Source organism: Neofelis nebulosa, chromosome 14 (genome assembly GCF_028018385.1).
Source record: "Neofelis nebulosa isolate mNeoNeb1 chromosome 14, mNeoNeb1.pri, whole genome shotgun sequence".
Taxonomy (NCBI): domain Eukaryota; kingdom Metazoa; phylum Chordata; class Mammalia; order Carnivora; family Felidae; genus Neofelis; species Neofelis nebulosa.
In genome coordinates this window covers 10,218,454-10,242,181 of record NC_080795.1, presented here as the reverse complement: position 1 = coordinate 10,242,181, position 23,728 = coordinate 10,218,454, and the positions used below count along the sequence as shown (strand labels likewise).

Here is a 23,728-nt window from a genome sequence, read left to right as displayed (position 1 = left end):
GCCGCCCCAGTTCTCTCAATTCTCCACCAACATACACTCTGTGACGGCAGAAGCATCCATCTTCTGAGCCGTTGTTCTAGAAAATCCTTTTGAGTGAGTTTCTTCCCCTCCTCTTGTCAAAGATAAAGCTGGGGAAGTGAAGAATTACAAAGGGTTAATCAGTGTAAAGGCAGTATCTGTATCTGCTACCTGGCAATTATCTTCCTAGACTGGGAGACAGAAGCCTGATCCTTCCTGATGATTACATTTCAAAGGAATGGCTTTCAAGTCCTTGAGAAAGGCATTCCTGAGTTGTAGGAGGTACATGTTTGTCCATCTCACAGGTTCAGAGAGAGAATTCAGAATTGGAACCTCTTTTTAGTAAATGCTCTAAGAAACAGCAGTCAGGGGTTCATGTCAGGTGTTGGCTAGAACAAACATGAAATTCTATCGGCAGCCTTGAGCTTTCTCAGACGGGGACGTTAGAGGAGGCTAGGGTCATCCCAGGTGTGAGGTCTTGAGCTGTTAGAAACAATGCTAGTGTTGGTTTAGGTCTTTTAACGTGGGTGAGGGTGTGGAGAAAATCATTTGTGCTGAGAGTCTGTAGTCTTTATGGGGCACGGTTGAGGCCTAATTGACAAAGAAGTTCAAAGAGGCCTGGCTAAAGTTCGGTCAAGGAGAAATTGCTTGTCACTCTGCCTACCAGAATCACATTATCCTTTAATGTTTAATGCGTATTTATTTTTCTTTCTTTATTTATTTACTTAGGAGAGAGAGAGAGCACAGGCTGAGGAGGGGCAGAGAGAGGCAGACACAGCATCTGAAGCAGGCTCTAGGTTCTGAGCTGTCAGCGCAGAGCCCGAGGCGGGGCTTGAACCCACAAACCAGGAGAGCATGACCTGAGCTTAAGTCGGCGCTTAACAGACGGAGCCATCCAGATGCCCCATCCTTTAACGTTTAAAAGAAGAAAACGTGCATGCTGTTTTCTTGCCTTTTTCCAGCCAAAAGTGGTACCTCATAATACCTATAACTCTTAATATGTATTGTGTACTTCTCATATAGAAAGCTATCACGTTGTGCCTCTTTGCAGTTATATCATCCTGTTTCATCGTGGATCTACTCCTGTATTTGTCTTGGCCACCCGACTAAATCACAGTTTCCTAGAGGTATACTGGGGCTAACGCCTCGGACACGTTTGTACAGTTACAGGTTCTGTGTAGTACTTGGTCACACGGAAGGGACTCAGTGCAAGTTACAGGGTATCCGCACACCCTCACTCCTTCCCAAACGCTTGTAATGAGTGCCCCCTTTATGCATATCATTTTTCCAATGCTGCTGGGATCAAGTTCAGTAAGATCCGGCCCTGGCTTTTATTCCTGGTTCTCCATCTTTCCTTCAGAGATTTCCTGCCACATCCTAGCGAGCTGAAATACTCATTTACCCTGAAGCTTTTAGATCTAACTCTGCAGAACCAGATCTGTAAGATAATACATACGTGTTAGCATATATACAGTTTAGAAGTTTGTTATTCTAGAAATCCTTTACAGTCACAGAGTCATGCTCAGGATATATGAAGGAGTCATAAACACAGTGAGATACTACTCACGCCCACTAGGATATAGCTATAATCAAGAAGTCAGATAATAACAAGTGCCAGCAAGAATGTGAAGAAATTATATGACCCAGCAATAGCACTGCTAGGAATTTATCCAAGGGATACAGGAGTACTGATGCATAGAGGCACTTGTACCCCAATGTTTATAGCAGCACTCTCAACAATAGCCAAATTACGGAAAGAGCCTAAATGTCCATCAACTGATGAATGGATAAAGAAATTGTGGTTTATATACACAATGGAATACTACGTGGCAATGAGAAAAAATGAAATATGGCCTTTTGTAGCAACGTGGATGGAACTGGAGAGTGTGATGCTAAGTGAAATAAGCCATACAGAGAAAGACAGATACCATATGGTTTCACTCTTATGCGGATCCTGAGAAACGTAACAGAAACCCATGGGGGAGGGGAAGGAAAAAAAGAAAAAAAAAAAAAGAGGTTAGAGTGGGAGAGAGCCAAAGCATAAGAGACTGTTAAAAACTGAGAACAAACTGAGGGTTGATGGGGGGTGGGAGGGAGGGCAGGGTGGGTGATGGGTATTGATGAGGGCACCTTTTGGGATGAGCACTGGGTGTTGTATGGAAACCAATTTGACAGTAAATTTCATATATTAAAAAATTTTAAAAAAAGAAAAAAAAAGAAAAAAAAAGAAAAAAAATTTATTTGAGCAAATGAACACCTTTTAAGCGCTAGAAAAATGTATGTGTATATTTCATAAGCATTTCCATCAAGGGGCAAAATATATGTTCTGACTAGAAATAGACTATGCAAAGGAAAACAAAGTAAAATGGTAATGTTCAGTGAAAAAAAAAAAAAAAGAATGTGAAGAAATTAGAACCCTTATACCCTGCTGATGGAAACGTAAAATGGTGCAGCCATTTTAGAAAACAGTTTGGCAGTTTCTCAAGTGTTTAAACGTAGAGTTCCACGACCCAGCAATTCCACTCCTAGGCACGTAGTCAGTAGAAATGAAAACATCCGTCCGTGCAAAAACTTGTACAAGAATGTTCTTAGAAGCATTATTCATAACTGCCAAATGATGAATGGATTAACAAAATGGGGTACGTCCGTACGCTAGGATCTATCTCTCCAGCAATAAAAAAGAATAAAGTACAGATACATGAATGAATCTGAAAAACATTCATGCTAAATGAAAGAAGCCAGACATAAAAGGCTACATAACGTACGATTGCATTTATATGAAATGTTGCGGATAGGCAAGTTCATAGACACAGAAAAGTTGATAAGTGCTTGCTCATGCTGGGCTTCGAGGACGTGGGGGTGATAACCGAAGGGTATTGGGCGGGGGGGGGGGGGGAGTTCTGCATATCTGCTACCGTGGTAAAAATCACCGAATGGTACACTCTAAATGGGTGAACTGCTTGCTGTGTGAGTTCTAGCTCAACAAAGCCGTTAGAAAAAGAGAGAAAGAGAAGTCATGCGACCAAACATTTCAACTACCAAGAGATCGAGAGCCCCAAACGGTGTTATTTGGAGTCCCGGTGGCCAGCAACGTGGGGGCAGTCCACGGGCAAGCTTCCGTTTTCACGCGTGCAACATTCAAAACGGGGCTGTGCAGCGGGTGACTGAGCGGGGAACGTTCGGCGCGTAAGCACAGACCGCAGGCTGGCCCCGGTCCTTCCCCCGCACCCGGCGGCCAGAGTGTCGGGCGCCTCGGGTCAGCGCGCGCCCCTCCTCCGGCCTGAGTCACGGCGCCGCGGGAGTCCCCACGCGAACATGCTCCGCTGAGCGCGGCCCGGACGCCGCGGGCCCTGGGGGCGCAGCGTCAGGCGGTGGGGCGCCCAGCGGCGCCGCCGCGCGCGAAGCCAGGCCCCCCAGCCGCTCTCCCCTCCCGGCCGGGACCTCGCGGGCCGGCTCGCGGGGCCCGCCTCCCAGGCGCGTCCCGGACTCCTCGCGGACTGCAGCGGCGCCCGAGCCGTGCGTCCCCGCGCGCCGGCGCCCTGCCCTCCCTCCATGGCGTTTATCCGGAAGAAGCGGCGGGAGCAGCAGCTGCAGCTCTACTCCAAGGAGAGGTGAGCGCCGGCCCCGGCCTGCGGGCGGAGGCGGGGAGGGCCGGAGCCGGGGTCGGAGGCCGGGGGAGGGGGGCGGGAGCCGGGTTTCCGGCCGGGCCCCGAGAGGTCGGACCCGGTGTGGGGACCCGGCACAAAGGCCGGGGCCCGGAGCATGCCGGGCGCTCGGGCGGGGGCCGCGGCCGGAGCCCGGGAGCCGGGTCGGGGCCGGGGTCGCGTCCCGGTCCGGTAGCGAGCCGGGCGCAGGTGGGGCCACGCGGCTCACCCGGAAGAGGCCGCGAGGGTCCCGGCGCCCCGGCCCGGGACGCGAGCCCTGGCGTTCTCTGGAGGGGTGCGGCTGGCGGTGCGCGGGCCGGCGGCCTCCCCCTGTCCCCCCGGGTCACCGGCGCCGGGTCCGGGCACTGCGTGGGCGCCGTAGGGGCTTTCCGCCAGGGCTGCCCTCCGCGGTCGGCGACCACCCCGCCTGCGCCGGGACGGACCTGGATACCACGCTTTACTGTGCCTTTTTTTGTCGACTTCTTCAGACGGAAGGCCAAGGCAAGGGCCTGCCCGGCTCCCTGCCCTGCCGGGCCGCGAGGTGGGCCGCAAGAAAGGCCTTATTCTGCGAAAAGCCAAGGGCCACCCCACAAACGTGTTGTACCGAGCACTGGGTCTCATTATATACAAGACAAGTGCATTGGAAGGCTTTGCATTCAGACGCGAGGTGAGGCACAGCAGTCATTGTCCCCAGATCCCAGTAGGGATTTGGGGTCCCGCGAGCTCAATCAAATGATCTCTGAGCAGCAGCACCCGTTTAGTTTCTGATTCTCCGCCTCCAAGGGAAGTCATTTCTAAAAAAGGTCACTTCTGCCCTAAGTAAATTACTGGTGAGCGAAATAGCTTGCTGAATTTCGAGTCTGTGGTCTCAGGTGTCAAAACGAACTGGGAACGAATGATTTTACAGTCGTTATTTTGATTGTGAGAATAAGTTATCTAGGAGTTCTGCTAGCCTGTCACGTTGTTGTGTGATCAGCGGTGGAAGGAAACAAGAATTTTCCTTTACCTTTGAAGATCTTCCAGCTGGGCTAAATTCAATTTGCATACAACAAATGAACAGGGGGAGAAAAGCAAAGTTTTATGACTTGTCCGCAGAGGCCCAATATTAAAATAGAGACCTAAAGAAATGACCAAGGCAGGCAGTTCTTTCACATTTCAGACAAAGAGACCATACATTTGTGAGGAATTGACAGGATAAAGAAAACAGGTGTTTGGGAGCTTTAATTAGTGGGGAATTCAAGGTAGAATTTAGGCTGAGGTAGATGGGGGGGGGGAAATAAGGTTTGTTTCTACAGCTTTCTTGGCTTTAAAGGCCTTATCTGTGGTGATAAAGATGTCTTTTTGTTTCTTAGTAGGGAGGGTATTTCTCATTTGGAAGATTCTGTTCCTGATTTCAGGCGGGAGGAGGGTCTGAGTGTCCCTGCATTGGCTATTTCTTAAGTAACTTTTATGTAAAATATGCCGCAGGGGCAAGTTTTGGGACAGCCTGCCCTTGGCCTCTGCAGTGGACACCAACAAAGCAGATTATACATGGAAATACAGGTGGAGACTTTAAGGTTTGCGTGATCTTGCAACATCCACACCTGTTTTATAGGTGTTGATTTGATCCGTTTTGTCCAAACATTCATAGCCTTTTCTAATCTATAATGTTGGCCTGGCCAGGATATCCGTAGGTTGAAATTTCATTCCCCACTGTAGAGAAGAAGATAAGGTGTATCAAAAAAACATATCTCAGACATGGCTTTCAAGAATGTTTCTGGTTTTGTGATTAGCCTTTTATCCACAGAAACGCCTTTTTTTTTTTTAATGTTTATTTTTGAGAGAGAGACAGAGTGTGAGCGGGTGAGGGGTAGAGAGAGAGGGAGACACAGAATCCGAAGCAGGCTGCGGGCTCTGAGCTGTCAGCACAGAGCCCAATGTGGGGCTTGAACTCACAAACCATGAGATCATGACCTGAGCCAAATTCGAATGCTTAACCGATTGAGCCATGCAGGCATCCCCAGAAACGCTTGTTTTTTAAATAATGACTGGACCCTAAATAAAGTAACTCATACTTGTAGAGGCTCTTCTGACTTCATTTATAATGCTTGTTTCATTTGGAAGGAGCTTGAGTAGAGTTTCTTTGTTCTGTACCAACACCGTTAAGAATTGGGGGTATTCTGTATTAAATAGATGGATGTTCGAATTTGCATTGTAAGACCTTAGAAACACTTGAATTTCCATCATGTTCTCTGATCAAAGAGTTATTTGTAACAATTCTGTGGCCTCTTTCATAAGAGGAAAAACTGTTTTCTTTAGATTTGTCAGTTCATTCAATAGCTGTAATTTTTGCTTAATTTGCTTAGTTTATACAGCTCTACAATGTCGCACAAATCCTAAAGTCTGCACTTGCCATATCAGGAATCTGAAGACGTTGGCGCCATACATCTTAGAGTTATTTGGATCTTACTTGCTGACTGCCCACATTTTTTAATACTCTGCTTTCTGACTTTGCAACCTTGGGCTGATGAGTGGACTTTAACCCCGAAGATGTCCGTAGAGTACCAGTTGAATGAAAGGAATCTGTCTCACAAGCAGATGTAGGCTAGAACCACGCAGTCTCTATAAATCTTAGAATTCACTCTGAAAGACAAGGCGATTTATTTTTATTTTTTTAATTATTATTTTTTTTTAACGTTTATTTATTTTTGAGACAGAGAGAGACAGAGCATGAACGGGGGAGGGTCAGAGAGAGCGGGAGACACAGAATCGGAAGCAGGCTCCAGGCGCCGAGCCGTCAGCCCAGAGCCCGACGCGGGGCTCGAACTCACGGACCGCGAGATCGTGACCTGAGCCGAAGTCGGCCCCTTAACCGACTGAGCCACCCAGGCGCCCCATGGCGATTTATTTTAAAGCAACTTCATTTCCGGGGTGCCTGGGTGGCTCGGTCGGTTGAGCATCCGACTCTTAGTTTAGGCTCAAGTCATGATCTCAGGGTTCGTGAGATCCAGCCCTGTGTTGGGCTGTGTGCCAACGATGCAGAGCCTGCTTGGGATTCTTTCTCTCCCTCTCTATCTGCCCTACCCCTGCTCGCTCTCTCTCAAAATAAATAAATAAACTTTAAAAAGCAAACTTTATTTCTGCACAGATTTTTCCTAGCTCATCCCTTTGTGGCAATAAACACCAATTAGCACAGTGATTGATATAGGCCATTTGCTCAAGCATACCCAAGAGAACTGTTTCTTTCCTTGGGACTCCTTCGGAGGTGACCCTTAATAAAAGGCCTCACCTCTCATGCTGCTTTAGAGATTTTAGATTTCTACCACTACCCAGTAATAACCTCAGAAAAGGAGAAACCTGAAGTTAGCATTTATTTCTTTTAGTATTAAATTGATGCTACTGCATTTAGAGTAAGTGATATTTCTACAAAGATAGAAGCAGAAAGACCGGTTGGGAGATTCTTGGTGGCTGAGACCAAAGCGGAGGCAGAAGAAATGGAGAAAAGTGTATGGATTTTACACTTAGGAGATGTTCTTAGGAGGTGGAATTGACAGGTCTTGGTGTGGTAGATTTCATGTAGGAGGCAACGGAGAAAGAATCCCAGCTAGAGTTGTCAAATAACATACAGGATGCCCAGTTAAATGAATTTCAGATGAATAATGAAAAATCTTTTAGTGCAAGTATGTCCCATGCAATATTTGCTACATACTTACATTAATTTTTTTGTAATTTGTCTGAAATTCAGATTTAACTAGGTATCCTGTATTTTTGTTTGCTCAGCCTGGCAGTCCTATACTCAGGTTTCTGGCTTGACCAGCTGTACAGTAGTACCATTTATTAGTCATGTTTGTAAAGAATGCTTTGGGAATTTTCGGTAGTGTATCAGAAAATGAAGAGATACTTGGTCATTAAAAGTACATTAGTATCCTGGTTAAGATTTAGATGCCAGGAACTATATTGATTTTACTGGTTTTTAAAAATGTGTTGTCGGGGTGCCTGGCTGGCTTAGTCGATTAAGCGTCTGACTTCAGCTCCGGTCATGATCTCACGGTTGGTGGGTTTGAGCCCAGCATTGGGCTCTGTGCTGACAGCTCGGAGCCTGGAGCCTGTTTCAGATTCTGTGTCTCCTTCTGTCTCTGCCCCTCCCCTGCTTGCACTCTGTCTCTCTCTCAAAAATAAGTAAACATTAATGGGAGGCCTGGATGGCTCAGTTGGTTAAGTGTTTGACTATTCGTTTTAGTTCAGGTCATGATCTCGCAAGTTTGTGAGTTCGAGCCCCACATCGGACTCCGTAGTGACAGTGCGGAGCCTGCTTGGGATTCTCTCTCTCCTCCTCTTTCTCTGCCCATCCCTGCTCACTCTCTCTGTCTCTCTCTCAAAAATAAATAAAGTAAATAAAATAAACATTAAAAATGTTAATTAAAAAATGTGCTGTTTAGGTCTTAATGAAGATCAGTGGAAAACATTTGTAAAAGGCAACTCGTGTCTTTCTTTGGAGTTGTTGGAAATAACGCGTACAGTGGGTTAGCAGATAAGGATATTTTACAAACTGCTGCACTTAAGATTTTTCTATTTCAAGATTTAGGAGTAGGTTAACTGTTAAATATTTTTATCTTCACATCTAGAGTGGTATTATGGAAGAATAGCTATTTTTTTCTGGGGTGATACAGAAATTTAGATAACCTAAGGCATACTCTATTGGGGAGTCAAATTTTTCTCTAAGGTTGTATAGCAGATTACTTAGCTATAGCTTACAAGCTGTCATTCTAGGATAAAACATTAGTGATCGTGAATTCTATATTGGGCACACATGTTTCATTAATACTTTTACATAAGACACTTCTTCAAATTCATCTTTGCCTCAAACATTCCATGTGTTTAATTCTCTTGGTTATGCTGATCCCACATTTCTTGGCTGATGTGAAATATCTTTTACTTCAAGTGTTATCAGTTGATTCTGTATTTATTATACTAATGATGCTGGTTGAGAGGGCCAAGTGACTTGCTGTACTCCTGTTTATTCTTTCATTTCCGAGACTGAGCATCCCACTCTTTCAGTATCTCAATTGGGATGTGCCCGGTGTTGAATTTGGAGACTTAACTGTGGAATCAGCAGTTAGAATGCTGAAGGGTTAAAGGAAATCTGCCTGTGACTCAGAAATAGGGCGTGTTTTTCTCACATAAGAGCAAACAAAAAAACAGTGGGAGAAAAAAATAAATGCTGTAAATATTTTGAGTAATTTAGAATTTACATTGGCTTTACCCAAACTACATTACTAACCCTTCACCTTATGCCCTCATTGCTGTCTGACATTAATTTCCTCCAAAATGGCTACTGTTTAAGAAGACACAAGAGAATGCTTATACATTCTGAGTGGATTTGCTGTATGATTTTCATTAAGGAAAAAAAAATTTTTTTAATGTTTATTTATTTTTGAGAGAGAGAGAGAGAGAGAGAGGCAGAGAGAGGGGGGGACAGAGGATCCAAAGCTGGCTCTGCACTAACAGCAGTGAACCCGATGCAGGGCTTGAACTCATGAACCATGAGATCATTACCTTAGCCAAAGGTGGATGCTCAAACTCGCCTAGCTTCCTAGGTGCCCCAAGAAAATCTTTTTTAATTTTGTTTTAATATTTATTTAATTTTGAGAGAATAGAGTGTGAGCAGAGGAGGGGCAGAGAGAGAGGGAGACACAGAATCTGAAGCAGGCTCCAGGCTCTGAGCTGTCAGCACAGAGCCTGACGCGGGGCTCGAACTCACAGATCATGAGATCATGACCTGAGCCGAAGTCGGACGCCCAACTGACTGAGCCACCCAGGTGCCCACCCCCCCACCAAGAAATTTGTTTTAATGTGATATAAAATGGGTGTGGCCATTTAATGAATTCATTGTTTTATTTTCCTATACCATTTTGATTTCATCTTTTACCCATCAGACATGTAAAATTGTGATGTAACATTTATAACTCAAAAGATTTTGAAAATTATTTTGTTTTTCATTTTTAATTTGTGTTTAGTGAGTAAGGTCTGTATAATACTAATGCTTTGAAATTATTATGACTTAGGTTATTGTTGTTTGTCACAAACTGATGTGAGGTTGAAAATAGATGTACATTAATATTGATATAATATCTGTATATCTGTTATGTTAATCTTGTTAACTGTGTTTAGATCTTCTTTTTCCTTAATGAATTTTTTTGATTGACTTACCAGTTACCGAGAGATGCTTCATGATGCAAACTTTGACTAATATTTCCATCAATTTTTGCTTATATTTTCAGGGGTTGTTATTGAGTATGTAAGTTTAAAATTGCTATCTTACAAAATTGAATCTTTAGTCGATATATGATGACTTCTTCTAGGAATGATTTTTTTTTTCTGTTTTGTTTGATATTATAACTCTATCAGTTTTGTTTGGGTTATTTGCATTATATGGAATTTTTCTTTTTTTTACTTTCAACTTTTCTGTGTCCTTAGGTTTTAGACGTATTTTTTACAAATAGCTTTATAGTTGGATTCTTTAATAATTCATTTTTTAATAATTTTTGTCTTGAAAGATTAATTTAGTCCATTTATATTTATTATGGTACAGATATATTTGGATTTTTATTTTTTTATTTTGTTCTTTAATTTTTTTCTTATTTTTTTCCTTCATTTGGATTAAGACTCTGTTCTCTTTCATCTTTCCTGAAGAATATGGTAACTTATATATTCTGTTTCTGTTTTTCTAGAGCTTACCTTGAAATTTTAACATTTATATTTAGCTTAAGATCTGAAGCTAATCATTCTCTTACCATCCCACCCCACTCCCCGCCACCTTCCTAACAATATAAGGACCTTGGAATACTTCTGTCCCATCCAAATTATAGTCTCTTATTGTCTAGTATTTTCAGTCTGTATTTTAAACCTATAAATTAGATTTTACAATTGTCTAGTTTATGTTTATATAGTTTTACATGCATGTTTACCATTGTCTTAGTTCAGCATTCCTTCTTGCCTATCATATCTTCCATGTAGAATTATTTTCTCTTTCCTGAAGAATATCCTTTAGAAGTTCCCCTAATGGTACTAAACTCTTCTTGTCTGTCTGAACATGTGCTTATGTTCTTGTTTTGGAAATCAGTCTTGCTAGATGTATAGTTTTGGCCCTTGAACAAAAGGGGGTTTGGGACACCAACCCCCTGCGCAATCAAAAATCTATGACAAAATCTTTGACTCTCCCCAAACTTAACTATTAGATAGCCTACTGTTGACTGGAAGCCTCACCAATAACAAACAGTTGATTAACAAGTATTTTGTGTATCATATGTATTATATACTGTATCCTTACAATAACGTAAACTAGAGAAGAAATGTCATTAAGAAAATTATAAGGAAGACAAAATACATCTACAATACTGTGGTATATGTATTGAAAAAAATCCACATATAAGTGGGTCAGCACAGTTCAAACCCATGTTGTTTGGGGGTCAACTGTAATTTTCTCAGCATTTTGAAGATTGCGCAAATGAAGGGAGATATCCAGGGAATATGCACCCGACTTGCTGAAGCATTTTTTGGTGGAGGGGATCTCAGCTCCCAAACTAAGAGAAAAGGTGTGCCTTGCCCCAAGGTACAGCTCTTAGCTACGTGGTAAGATCAGGCTTCAGACTCCAGGAGAAACCTGGACCCCATGGAATGACCAGGAGCCAGGAAACAGTAGAGCTGTGTTGTGATGGAGACTTGACTCACCATCCAGCTCAGCGTTTGTGGCTATGCGTTGGCCTCGCCCCTTCTCTGACCTGACTGGGGCTGTTAAGCCTTGCACTTGAGCCCATATGATATGGCAGGATAGGGACAGGATTTGTTGTATTTGTGCCCGTGGTTAAGGAACCACCAGCACTTTCCCTGGCATAATTAAGGCACTGGGGTCCAAGCCTTGCATTTGTCTGGACTGTTTGACATAGAAGCATAGTGGGTTTGTGTGGAGCTTTGCAGGAGGCTACTTTTTATTCTAGAGGAGACCAGCCTGCCACATACCCTATCATTTTTTTAAAAACAATTTTTAATGTTTGTTTATTTTTGAGAGAGAGAGAGAGAGAGAGAGAGAGAGACGGACTGTGAGTGAGGGAGGGGTAGAGAGAGGGGGGAGACACAGAATCTGAAGCAGGCTCCAGGCTCCAAGCTGTCAGCACAGAGCCCAACGCGGGGCTGGAACTCAGGAACTGTGAGATCATGACCTGAGCCGAAGTCGGTCGCTTAACCGACTGGGCCACCCAGGCACCCCACAACCCCCTATCATTTAAGTCTGATTGTTCTTTGTAACATTGATCTCTGTCTTTTCTCTGGCTGCTTTTAAGATCTCCTCTTTGTAGTGCTTTGTTGTTTGTCTGTATAAAAATTTCTTTTTATTCACCTGTCCTGATTGGTATTTCAAAAGCTGAAACAGTTTTAGAAAATTTGGAGCCAGGCCTTCAGCTCTTAGGATATTACTTTTATTTCTCATAAAGTCTCTTTAATATGTATTTTTCTGTGCTGCCTTATGGACTCTTTAAATCTATCTTACATTTTACATTTTTTTCTCTAGTTGCCTAATTTGCTGTCTATATCATTAGTTTGTTCTAATTTCAATTATTTTTAAATTTCTAGTTTTTGGGGGGGGGTCATTTATAACTGCCTGATCAGTTTTGATAAAAGTCTGTTTCTCTGTTATACTTTTGATGTCCTTCTGTTTCTTTAAACTTCTCTATTGGAGTGCTTAGATATAGGAAATAAGCTATCTGTAGCTTATACAGGTTTGATTGAATAGTTTGTTACTTGTATTGAGCCTCATTCAGTAATTTTGTCCCTTATTTTATGATTTTTTGATTGTGTCTTCTTGTTCCTTGGAAGCTCCTTCTTGGGAGTCCTTGCAGACCTGGATTTAAGGTGGAGTTTTCTAGAAAGTATTTGCGTTCATTTCTGCCTGGGGTGCTGGGAGAGACCACACTGGTTTGTCTGGAGTTTTATTGGGCTAAATAAGTAGTGTGAATTCCAGCCCCAGATGTGTATCAAGACAGGCTGGTGGTTTCGCATTCTCAAGCAAGACGGGCTTTGTCCCCAGCCCAGCCAGAGCCTGGGTCCTGCCATCTCCCTCTGGGGAAGGGTGGGAGGTGGTTTTTATTTCCATCCTTCAAGGGTATTAACTTTAGGGATTCTAGCTTTCTCTACCCCTGTCCCCCTTCCCACTGTCCCCTCAGGACACAGGGCATTTAAGTGCAGGCTCTCTAATACTCAGAGTCGGGCAAACACCCAGGGGAAAAGACTGCTCCAGTGCCTGCTAACTTCTCTCTTCTGAAGCTTTTCCTCACTTTCCCATCACCTCAGCCAAGCATTTGAAAAGAGATTTCAGTAATTGATCCAGCAATTTTAGAGGCTCTGTACTGAGATTGTTTCTCTGGACGTGTAATCTGCCATAATGTCTGAAATGGGATTCCTGCTGATTTGTGTAAGCCCGGGTTTATTTAGTAAATCTATAAACCCGCTGGTTAAGAAGAGGCTTGAGGTAATCTAATTTGTCTCCCTCCCCTCAATTTTATAGTAAAGTGATTTGACTAAAAGTCTAACGGCCAAGTCACGGCTGAACTAGGGCTAGAAAAGATACTGTCCTATCCGAGCCCATCTCCTGTGCCACCACAGCGTCCTGCTTCTGTTTTAAAATGAGGTCTACTTATTTTTATGGTATCTCAGAAACGTAGAATGACTGAGGAACGATCGAAGCCTGGTGTACGTGGCTGTTGGTTAGCATCTGTTGTCCTCGGGGTAATCCACGGGCTCGTGGCATCAGCACTGCCTCAGAGCTCCTTAGGAAACGCGCAGTCTCAGGCTGTGCCCCAGATCTCTCGCATCTGAACCTGCACTTTAACGTGATCCCCGGATGATCGCACACACATTCACGTTGGAGAAGCACTGTTCTAGAGAACAGTAATTAAGTATTCCTCTTTTTCTTTCCTTTTCTTTTCTTTTTTTTTTTTCTTTTTGGTTTCTTTGAACTATGCTTCTCGACAGTTTAGGGAGTGCTCATGGAGCATGCTCCCTTGATGAGGAAATTGAAAGTCTTCGAGAGCGTAGGTGATAGTTTTGCCGTTTGTTCTCGAAGATAGTTGAGACTTGAGAGCAGAAGTGATTGGCTTTACGGATGGTCAATGAAAGGCATTTTGATATCTGAACCATCTTGCCCAGGAAGTAACTGCATCTCACAAAGTCAGAGGAGAATGTAATTTCCTAGAGTCTGGCCAAGGGCTAGAGTTTTAAACTTACTCCCAAGGGAAAGGATCACAAGGGCAGATGAAATGGTGATACTGGTTACACTGGAAGACAGCAGGTAGGAGATGAAATGCTACTCCAAGGGAAGAAGGGGCAGTAATTTACATGAGAAAACAATGGGTTCAAGACCTAGAAATAACATTTAGTCACACAGATGTCTCTGTGCAATCGTGTGGACCATGAATGATAAAATGAGTCGAATTTTATTACAGAAGATGATTAACGGTGTGTCTTCGATGGTGCTGAAGCTTGGCAGGACAGGACTCCAGATTGGAAACTAGTGCTGAAAAGCTGCAGAGCTATACAAAAGGAAAGACCTGTCAGGAAGTAAGGCAGTGCACCCGAATGTCAAGAAGCACAACTGCAGGGGAATCCATGACCAGAGGGGGAAACACCCAGGGCACTTACTGGAAAGAGGAGCGGAGATCATTGCATTCACTTGTTTTAAGGCATCTGAGTGAGTGGGAAAAAATGGCGGATGTGTACCTCATGTAGATTGAAAACAGGAAATAGCACCCAGAAAATGACAAGAGACCTTACTTAGTCGATGCTTAGTGAGATACAGTTATTGTTTCTTGAGTTTCCTTGTTGAAATGTTGATTTATCTTAAGACAGAGAGCTTGAAAGCTGTGAAATTCTGAATATTAAAGAGAAATTACTTAATTAAGTAGCAGTGCTGGAAACCTTCAGGAAAAGCAGTCCATAGCAAGTTATTTGTTGTTGAAGCCCAGGGTCGGGATCAAGAAGGATTCTGTCATACATAGAATCTAGACTTTTAGAAGACAGATACTGAAAGTTTCAATGAAGAAAAAAAAAGATAGGCATTTTTACTGGACTCTTCTGGAATGGATATTGATCCAGAAAGTTGTGAAACTGTCAAAAATAAAATTCAGAACATTCACGCCAAATGGTCTTTGGTAAAGAGTTACAGAAAATCAGACAAACAACTAAACGTAGGATGGTTGTACAGGTAGTGTTCCCCTGAGCTTATAATTTTTTTTTTTTTAATTAGCAAAAAGAAAGTTAAAGCCCCAAATGGGAATGAGTGGTGGCTTTAAAAACTGCTATAGATTAAAAAAAATTTTTTTAAGTTTCCTGATGTTGAATTTAAATAAGCAGGCTGCTGGGTAGGGCCCAGGCCGCTACTGTAAAATTGATTTATAACAGAGAAAGTGGTTCTTATTTTGTACTCTGTCATGACACGAACCTTCAGACTGAGAGTAACAGAATAAGCCTACGTAAGATGGGTGAAAACGTGTGCCCTCCCCTGCTGTAAGCTGCTGGGAGGGTTGGCGTTTGGGACCACAGGATCGTTTTCATGATCTAGGAACTTTGAAAGTTGCAGAAAGAGCATACGTGCATAAGCAGGCTTAGTGCGACTTCTAGATCAGATGGATTGTTTATAAACCACTAGAAGAGGAAGTCGTTGCCACCGGTCTCTAGCACGAATCCACTATAAAGTCACATCTTGCGAATTTCTTTTGACAGCATTCTGACTGGTCGGTCAGGAACACACAGTAGATTAGTTCATCTGAACTTCGTCAAAGAATAAGGTTTGTTCTTGTGATGTCTTTTAACAGAATCAAGAAGGGAGAAATTAATGTTAGTATGACAGGTGGGATAATATGTGTGTGAGTGACTGTATTCAGACCGTCAAATGTCTTATTGGGGAAACATCTCTAATGGTGAGTCAAGGACTGTGTTCTCGCCTCGTTTGTTGAGCGTTTTTCTTAACATCCTCGTTTTCGGAGCCATTTTAGGAAGCTGACCCAAAATGCCCAGTTCAGTTAAACCAACTCTGTAACTGGGAGGGGCGCTGGAATCTAGCTTAATCCAAGCATGGTGTCAGGGTATCCAGAGTAGACATGGCAGATACAGGACTCTCATGCCCCTTCCTGTGCCCGTGCACGCATCACTGAGGCCTCGGGGCCTTTTCTCCCATTAAGCACGTAACGCAATTCTCCTCAACACAGCGAAGCCTGTTGTACAGCTCCAACCGAGAGAACTAATCGACTAGAACAATCTTCTGGATCCATCGTGCATACTGTTCACCAGTGGAGTGTTGGGTAGGGGCCGAGTGGGCATGAACACAAGGTTGCCGTCAGGGCTGCCTAGGGTGAGCTTATTTGATGCTATTGGTTAAGTGTTGAATGGTATCCTTTAAAATTTAGGTGACATGAGGATGGGACAGCATCTTTTTCAAGAAAGTTAAGTTGCTGAGTGAGTGAATTTATCAGGAGAATCTGAAGAGCCCACCACACCTCTGTAAAGACAGATTAAACTGAGGAATCCCAGGGGCAGGGCCAAGAGCCTCGGAAAGAAATCATTTAAAGTTATAAAAGCGACTTCACAGAACCTTTTCCTCCAGGGGATGTGGTTTAAAAGTCATTGTTCAAAATACCACGAAACCTTATTGGAACCATTTTTACATACAAAAATTTTAAAGCAGGCATAACTAAACACTTCAGTAGAGAGAAAAATAAACTCAGAAAAATCCCTTCATCCTTTAACTTTAATTTGGTTCTGTCCCTTTACCATGTGTTTTACGTTTCTTACAAAGTATGAATATTGGTAAATGAAGCAGGATACAAGTTACTTAGCAAATGATGACTCCAGTTCTATAATGGTTGATACTATTTTTTTTAATTGTGGTAAAAAACACATAGCATAGTTTTACTGTCGTAACCATTTCCAAGTGTATAGTACAGTAGTGTTAAGTATGTTCACATTGTTGTGCAACAGATCTCTAGAACTTTTCCGTCTTGCAAACCGGGAGCTCTGTACCCACTGAAAAGCAACTCCCTGAAAAGCTGTTCTACTTTTCCCTTTACCGCCAGCTCCTAGCAACGGCCATTCTGTTTTTTCTTGGTGAGAGTTTGACTACCTCAGATACTTCACATGAGTGGAATTTTGTAGTATTTGTTTTTTTGTGACTGGCTTATTTCACTAGCATAATGGTTCATCCATGTTGTAGCATAAGACAGGACTTCCTTCTTTTTGAAAGCTGAATAATATTCCATTGTATGCATATATCCCATTTTCTTTATCCATTCATCATTGATGGACATGTAGGTTGTAAACAGTGCTGCAGTGAGCCTGGTTATGCTCACTTGATATCTTGAGGTCCCCTTTTCCATTCTTTTGGATAAATACCCAGAAGTGGGACTGTGGATTGTGTGGTAGTTCTATTTTTAATTTTTGAGAGAACCTCTACCCTGTTTTCCATGCAGCTGCCCCATTTTACATTCCTGCCAGCAGTGGGCAAGGGTCCCCATTTCTCCACATCCTTGCCAATGTTTGTTGTTGTTGTTGTTGTTGTTGTTGTTGCTCTTCTTCTTCTTCTTCTTTTGAATGGTGTGCAAGGCGATCTCTCATTTATGGTTTTGGTTTGCATTTTCCTGGTGATTACTGATATTGGGTATCTTTTCATATACTTTTCAGCCATTTGTATATCTTCTTTGGAGAAGTATCTATTAAAGTCCTTTGCTCATTCTTAAATTGGGTTAAGCTTTGTTGTTGAGTTGTAGGAGTTCTTTATATATTCTGAGTAGTAACTCCTTACCAGATATATGGTTTGCAAATATTCTTTCCAGTTCTTTAGGTTGTCTTCTCATTCTGTTGATTATTTTCTTTGCTGCACAGGAGTTTTTAAGTTTCAGGTGGTCACATTCATTTATTTTTGCTTTTGGTGTCCTGTCCAAGAAATCATTGCCAAATCAATGTCAAATGATCTTTAAAAGTGTTCCAAGGCCACACAATAAGAAAAGAACAGTCTTTTCATGGGGCGTCTGGGTGGCTCAGTCAGTTGAGCATCCAACTTTAGCTCAGGTCATGATCTCGGAGTCTGGGAGTTCGAGCCCCGCGTCGGGCTCTGTGCTGACAGCTCAGAGCCTGGAGCCTCCTTTGGGTTCTATGTCTCCCTCTCACTCTGCCCCTCCCTCGCTCACACTCTGTCTCTCTCTCAAAATAATAAGTAAATATTTAAAAAGTTTTTTTTTTTTCAACGTTTTTTTTTTTGTTTGTTTTTTTTTTTTTTTTTTTTTTTTATTTTTTGGACAGAGAGAGACAGAGCATGAACGGGGGAGGGGCAGAGAGAGAGGGAGACACAGAACCGGAAACAGGCTCCAGGCTCCGAGCCATCAGCCCAGAGCCCGACGCGGGGCTCGAACTCACGGACCGCGAGATCGTGACCTGGCTGAAGTCGGACGCTTAACCGACTGCGCCACCCAGGCGCCCCTAAAAAGTTTTTAAAGAAAGAAAAGGACAATCTTTTCAACAAATGGTGCTGGGAAAACTGGATTTCCACATGCAAAAGAATGAAGTTGGGCCCTTACTTTAAAATCGCATACAAAAATTAACTCGAAATGGATTGAAGGCCTAAAATGCAAGACCTGAAAGTACAAAACTCCTAGAAGACTTGGGGGGAAGCTTCATGACACTGGATTTGGCAATGATTTCTGCAGATCACTTTGGGTAGTATGGACGTTTTAACAATATTAAGGATAGGATTATATATGTATATATGTTTATTTTTCTTTTTTAAAAAACTTAGTGTGGAATATAATTATTCCACAAGCCTGTACGTTACTCGGTGCTCATCACAGGTGTGTTCTTAAATCCCTTTACCTATTTCAGCCACCCCCCACCCCCTCCCCTCTGGCAGTCACCAGTTCTCTGTATTTAAGAGTCTATTTTTTTCTTTCTCTCTTTATCCTGTATTCATTTGTTGTGTTTCTTAAATACCACATATGAGTGAAATCATATGGTATTTGTCTTTCTCTGATTAATTTCATGTAATTTAATACCCTCTAGATCCATCTATGTTGTGGCAAAGAATAGGGTTATATTTTAATAATTATATGGAAGAGCCGATTGTCTATGAAGGTTCTTTGTGCTTCATAGCAATAAAATTGTGCCATTGTCTTACTAAAGATACTTATCTTATTTTACCTTTTCTCTTAAGAGGAGGAGTGGGGACCAAGAAGGGGAAGGAAGGATTATATAGCTCCAGCCCAAGCAAAGGTTTTTAGGTCATTAAGACACAAGCTAAAAACAAGGGCCAAGGTAACTAGGAAGTATGTCTCTGATTTAAACCTTCGTGGCAATTATCTGAAGCATCAAAGGACTGTTCTAGCAATCCTAACTCTGGTGATTGTATTCAACTTCAGAATAAGAATTAATAGTGAGCATTTGCCTTTGAGCTCTGGCATTTTAGCCAATGATTAATTCTTGTTCATGGACTTAAAGACATAGAATAAATAGGCTAATAAAGAGTTACCTATGAGGATGGTAAAGCTGGTTCCTGCTGTCATTCTTTTTAATTTATGAGTTATTCGTCTTTTGGTTCAGGTTTTCTTTGTAACGAGCAATGTCTTGTTGTCTGGATGTAATGGCTTTTTTGTAAGTATATTATAGGTTTTTGAGCTCCTGTTCTCTGTATTATGTCTAGAACTTCACATTGTGTTCTTCCGCTTGTTTTGCTCTAGTTCCTTCATGTTAGAGCCTGGTGATCTTGAGTTATCGATTCGTATTTAAGCATGAAGCATGTAATTCTGTGTCACTGTGGGCAGGCCCTTTCTGGTGGGCTCCAGTAAGGGATGATATTGTAGAGACCCAGCTCCTTCAAGTACTCCTATCCATAGGTCTTTTCTCTAAAGCTAGTTGGGTTTTTTCTAAAAATAATCTGCCAAACTGTTGCTTGGAGTGGTTATGTGTTCCTTCTTTTTCCTTAATCACTCTCTTTTCACGCCGTACGTAGCCTTGCTCTCCACTGTGCTTGGTGTCTGCTTTGGAGCCTCTTACTCAGTTTTTGTCTAGAAAAACCTGTGCCGGAGCGAAGTAGGATAGGCATCAGGGGAGGAATCTGGGCTACTGACTCATTCAGACTTCGGGCCATGCCCCCCATGCTTCCTCCCTATCTTCTTGGTACCTGATTCCTGCAATTTCAGGACTTTTTGGAAGTCCTGTGACTTGAGTTGGTTTTCTACCGATTGGTATCTTCTACTGGAGGCATCTGCCGTTCTGGTTTCCGATCTCTGGCGAGTCCTCCCATCTGCTTTCCATTTCTTACATATTTGTTGCTCCTGTCTTTGTGACTCTTCAGTTTTCTTTGGTCTGAGGTCTTACAATTTAAAAAATATTTTCATTCACATGTTAGTGGAGCAGAGATAGACACACATGCTTGATCTGCTATGTATATCAGAGATACCTTCCTCCAACACACCAGACCTCCAGTCCCACACTGCCCGTGAGAGCTTTTCCTGACCCTGTAGAATGCCGCCAGTGTTGCCCGATGTCACTGCAGAACAGACAAAACACTTGCTTTCAGTTATTTGCCATGTGTTTATTTCTGTGGCCATACAACTGAATTCATACTTTTAAAGCACTTAAAACTTTTAAAAGATCTACATTTCAGTCCTCTTCTGTTCAGTTTACTTACTTACTCAACACCAAAGCATTGGACTGTATCTAAAGATCTGACTCTCAGAATCATATGATCTTGTGGAAGTCGTAAGATAAACCCAACTAACCAGAAGGTGGAACACTAGAATGGGAGGAGGGGTGCAGTCTGAAGGGGAGGTGGGGACGTCTGGTGGTCGGTCAGAGGAAACAAAGGATGAAAAAACTCCATAGATGGGAAAGCCCCAGGTTTTGTTCAGGCAAGAATAAGTTTTATTTCAAAAAATTGGGGGGTTCTCAGGCACCTGGGTGGCTCAGTCGGTTGAGCATCCGACTTTGGCTCAGGTCATGGTCTTGCGGTCTGCGGGTTCGAGCCCCGCATCGGGCTCTGTGCTGACAGCTCAGAGCCTGGAGCCTGCTTCGGATTCTGTGTCTCCCTCTCTCTCTGCCCCTCCCCTGCTCTTGCTCTCTCTCTCTCTCTCTCTGTCAAAAGTAAATAAACATTTAAAAAAAAAATTTAATATAAAATTTGGGGGTTCTCCTAAAGGAGTTAAAAAATCCACTTGTAAATAATTTTATTTGTGTTATTTTTGGCTTGGCCAGGTAGGTCTGTCTGTCGCTTTCTCCCAGTGACTAGAGAAGGGTTTCTGGTATAGGATCTACACTTAATAAGTATTTGTTGATTTAATGAATGGAAAAACGCTTTGAGAACAGATGCTTTAAATATTCTGCTTTCTTATACTTAAAAAAAATAATAAACATGAGGTTTCGTTTTGTTTGCTCTGGTTTTTCCAAATTTAGATTTTCCTTGCTCCTACTTAACTTGGAGGAATACTACTTTGAACAACATACAGCTAATCATATTCAGAACAAAGGTGGTCACAACGAAAGGTAAGGAAGATTTTTGGATCTTTACAGAGTCACAGACCTTTTCCTTGCCTGATATTTTAAAAATTAAATGTATGATCTTGCAGATTCTCCCCTCTTTTGTACTGGGAACATAATGAGAAAGGAGGCCTTACAAGTTGCTGTCATACTTCAGATTTTTCTAAAGCTAAGAAGTAGTGTGTATGAATTCCTCTAATATGGGTGCTTAAATCAGCTGGATAGGACTAGGCTTCATTATTCCGTCTTTTTTTTTTCATGTATCACTACTTATACTCAATTATTTGGGTTATGGTGTTATAAGGTAATGATCATAAAACACCAGAGTGGCATAAAAATCAGTACTTTCAAAATGAATAATTTGAAGTAGAAGTGAAATCAGTTTTCTGAATATTGTAATAGTTACAGCTTATTGCTGTAAAAACAGATTCAGTTTCTTTGGCCATACCTTTTGAAAGCTGTGTACAAAAATTTATAATGAAATTTTTTGTTTAAAATACCAACTTGAAATGCATAAAATCAGAGTTGTTGCAGCAAAGTTGTTTTTGCTTATGGTTTCCTTTGAGAGATGTCCCTTAACAAATACAGGCCACAACTTGAACATGCTTTGATACTAGTTAAACTCTTTAATATTTATTGTGCTTCAGGTTTTATTTTGAAAGGGCCATCAAAGCCGTGTGGTGTTTGTTTGGATACAACCTAAAGTGAAAATTACTTAGCTTTTTGTTTGGGAGAAGTGGCTAAGTCTAAGTCTGGGGCAGGAAGGGTACAAGTTGACCCTGGAGTGTCTGTCCTATTGGGGAGGAAGGCAGGCATCAGAAACTACTGTGCATTGAATGTCTGTTTCCTTAACATTCAAATTAGATAATTACTATTCCTTGAAAGTAGGACCTTGTTTTCTTACTTCTGGAATTTTGCTCATATTCTTTTCCTTAATTTCATACCTTTGTTTTTCCTCCCAATACTCCTCTGCCCTATATCATAACAATGTCTTGCTTAAAATTAAGTACGGTAAAACCTTGATTTGTGAGCATAATTCATTCTGGGAACATACTTGTAATCCAAAGCATTTGTACATTAAAGCAAATTTCCCCATAAGAAATAACAGAAACTCAGATGATTCATTCCACAACCCAAAAATATTCCTATAAAAATGATTACAATACTGTAATATTATATAAAATAATAAAGAAAATACAACATCTAAAGAAAAATATATTAACCTGCACTTACCCTTGAAAGCCTTTGTGACTGGTGTGAGGGAGACAAGAGAGAGGAGGGTTATTGTGTAGGACAACTTTCACTATCACTAACGGATGTTGACTACAGTACAGTATTAATAAATTCTTGCCATGTACTGTATTTAATGTAACCGGCAATAAGGCTGCAGAGGAGAGGGTCTCTATCTGCGGGTAGCCTGACCTAGAATGAAGCAAAGCGTTCCTAAGCTGACTCTCCTGGAAAAGCAAAGGACTATGCTGTGAAGTGACAAAAAATACCCTAGTGCCCGTTGCGGGCACCTTCCAACATTCTGAAAAATCACTGATTTCTGCCGAACACCGTGGCTTGAGACCGAGCATCCGTGGGGAGACGATCACCCACGATCCCGTAGAGAGCGAGAAAGAGAGACAGAGAGAAAAGAACCATTGGGTCAGTGGTGATCATGTGATGTTCGGCGTCATGTACTATTCATATTGCAAGACGTTGCTCGTTTATCAAGTTAAAATTCATTAGAAATGTTTGCTCGTCTGGCAGAACGCTTGCAGAACAAGTTACAACCCAAGGTTTTACTGTACGTTTGTTTCTTATTAAAACACACATGTAAGCTAGCAAACTGAAACCTATTTTTCTACGTTTTAAGTTACCATTAGAGTACATTGGTATAATCCACGGAAGTGAATTCGGTGATATCTAGCAGCATGGCATGTGCATTAACCTGTTGATCTAGCAAGGCTGTTTCTAGGAAGCTGTCTCAGGGGTACCGTGGGAAATATGTAAGTGGACCCATGAACAGGGTTATTTACCATAACGTTGCTTGTAATAGCAAAATACTGGAAAGAGTCCAGTGACTGAAGAAGTTGTGCATAGTGCTGTGGAGTTGTCTCCGGCATGCATTCAGTGCAAAAAGTGAAGGGCAGAATACTGGGTACTGTATGCTATCTTTCACATAAGAAAGGAAGGAAATAATTTTTTGGCTATATTTTTTAAAAATTAAAAATTTTTTAAATTACACATTTTAAAAAGCATAAACTAAAAGGTAATGAAAATGATTACACAGAAGAAGGAGCGATGGGGGAATAATATAAAATGACAACTAGACTTCTCTGAGTGTCCCTTATTTTATATCCTTTGCTTTTGGAACTATAGAAATATTTTGCATATATTTAATTTTTTTTTAACATTTATTCATTTTTTGAGAGACAAAGAGAGACAGAGCGTGGGGGTGGGGGGGGGGCGGCGCAGAGAGCGAGGGAGACACAGAATCCGAAGCAGGCTCCAGGCTCTGAGCTGTCCTCACA

At 42.0% G+C, this 23,728-nt stretch overlaps 1 protein-coding gene across 2 annotated transcripts in view; it reads left to right on the top strand.

The window, feature by feature from the left end:
* Positions 1–2,984: 2,984 nt before the first annotated feature.
* The window catches only part of NSMAF (neutral sphingomyelinase activation associated factor), a 62,851-nt gene continuing 42,107 nt past the window's right edge, over positions 2,985–23,728 (top strand). The window contains exons 1-2 of one of the 2 annotated variants that reach the window (XM_058699645.1): positions 2,985–3,629; positions 21,126–21,215. In XM_058699645.1, the coding sequence (XP_058555628.1) occupies positions 3,571–3,629; positions 21,126–21,215 (149 nt within the window). In that variant the 5' untranslated portion in view covers positions 2,985–3,570. Of the gene's footprint in view, positions 3,630–4,029; positions 4,330–21,125; positions 21,216–23,728 lie in introns of those variants that run through there. The other variant, XM_058699646.1, reaches the window with a different exon arrangement.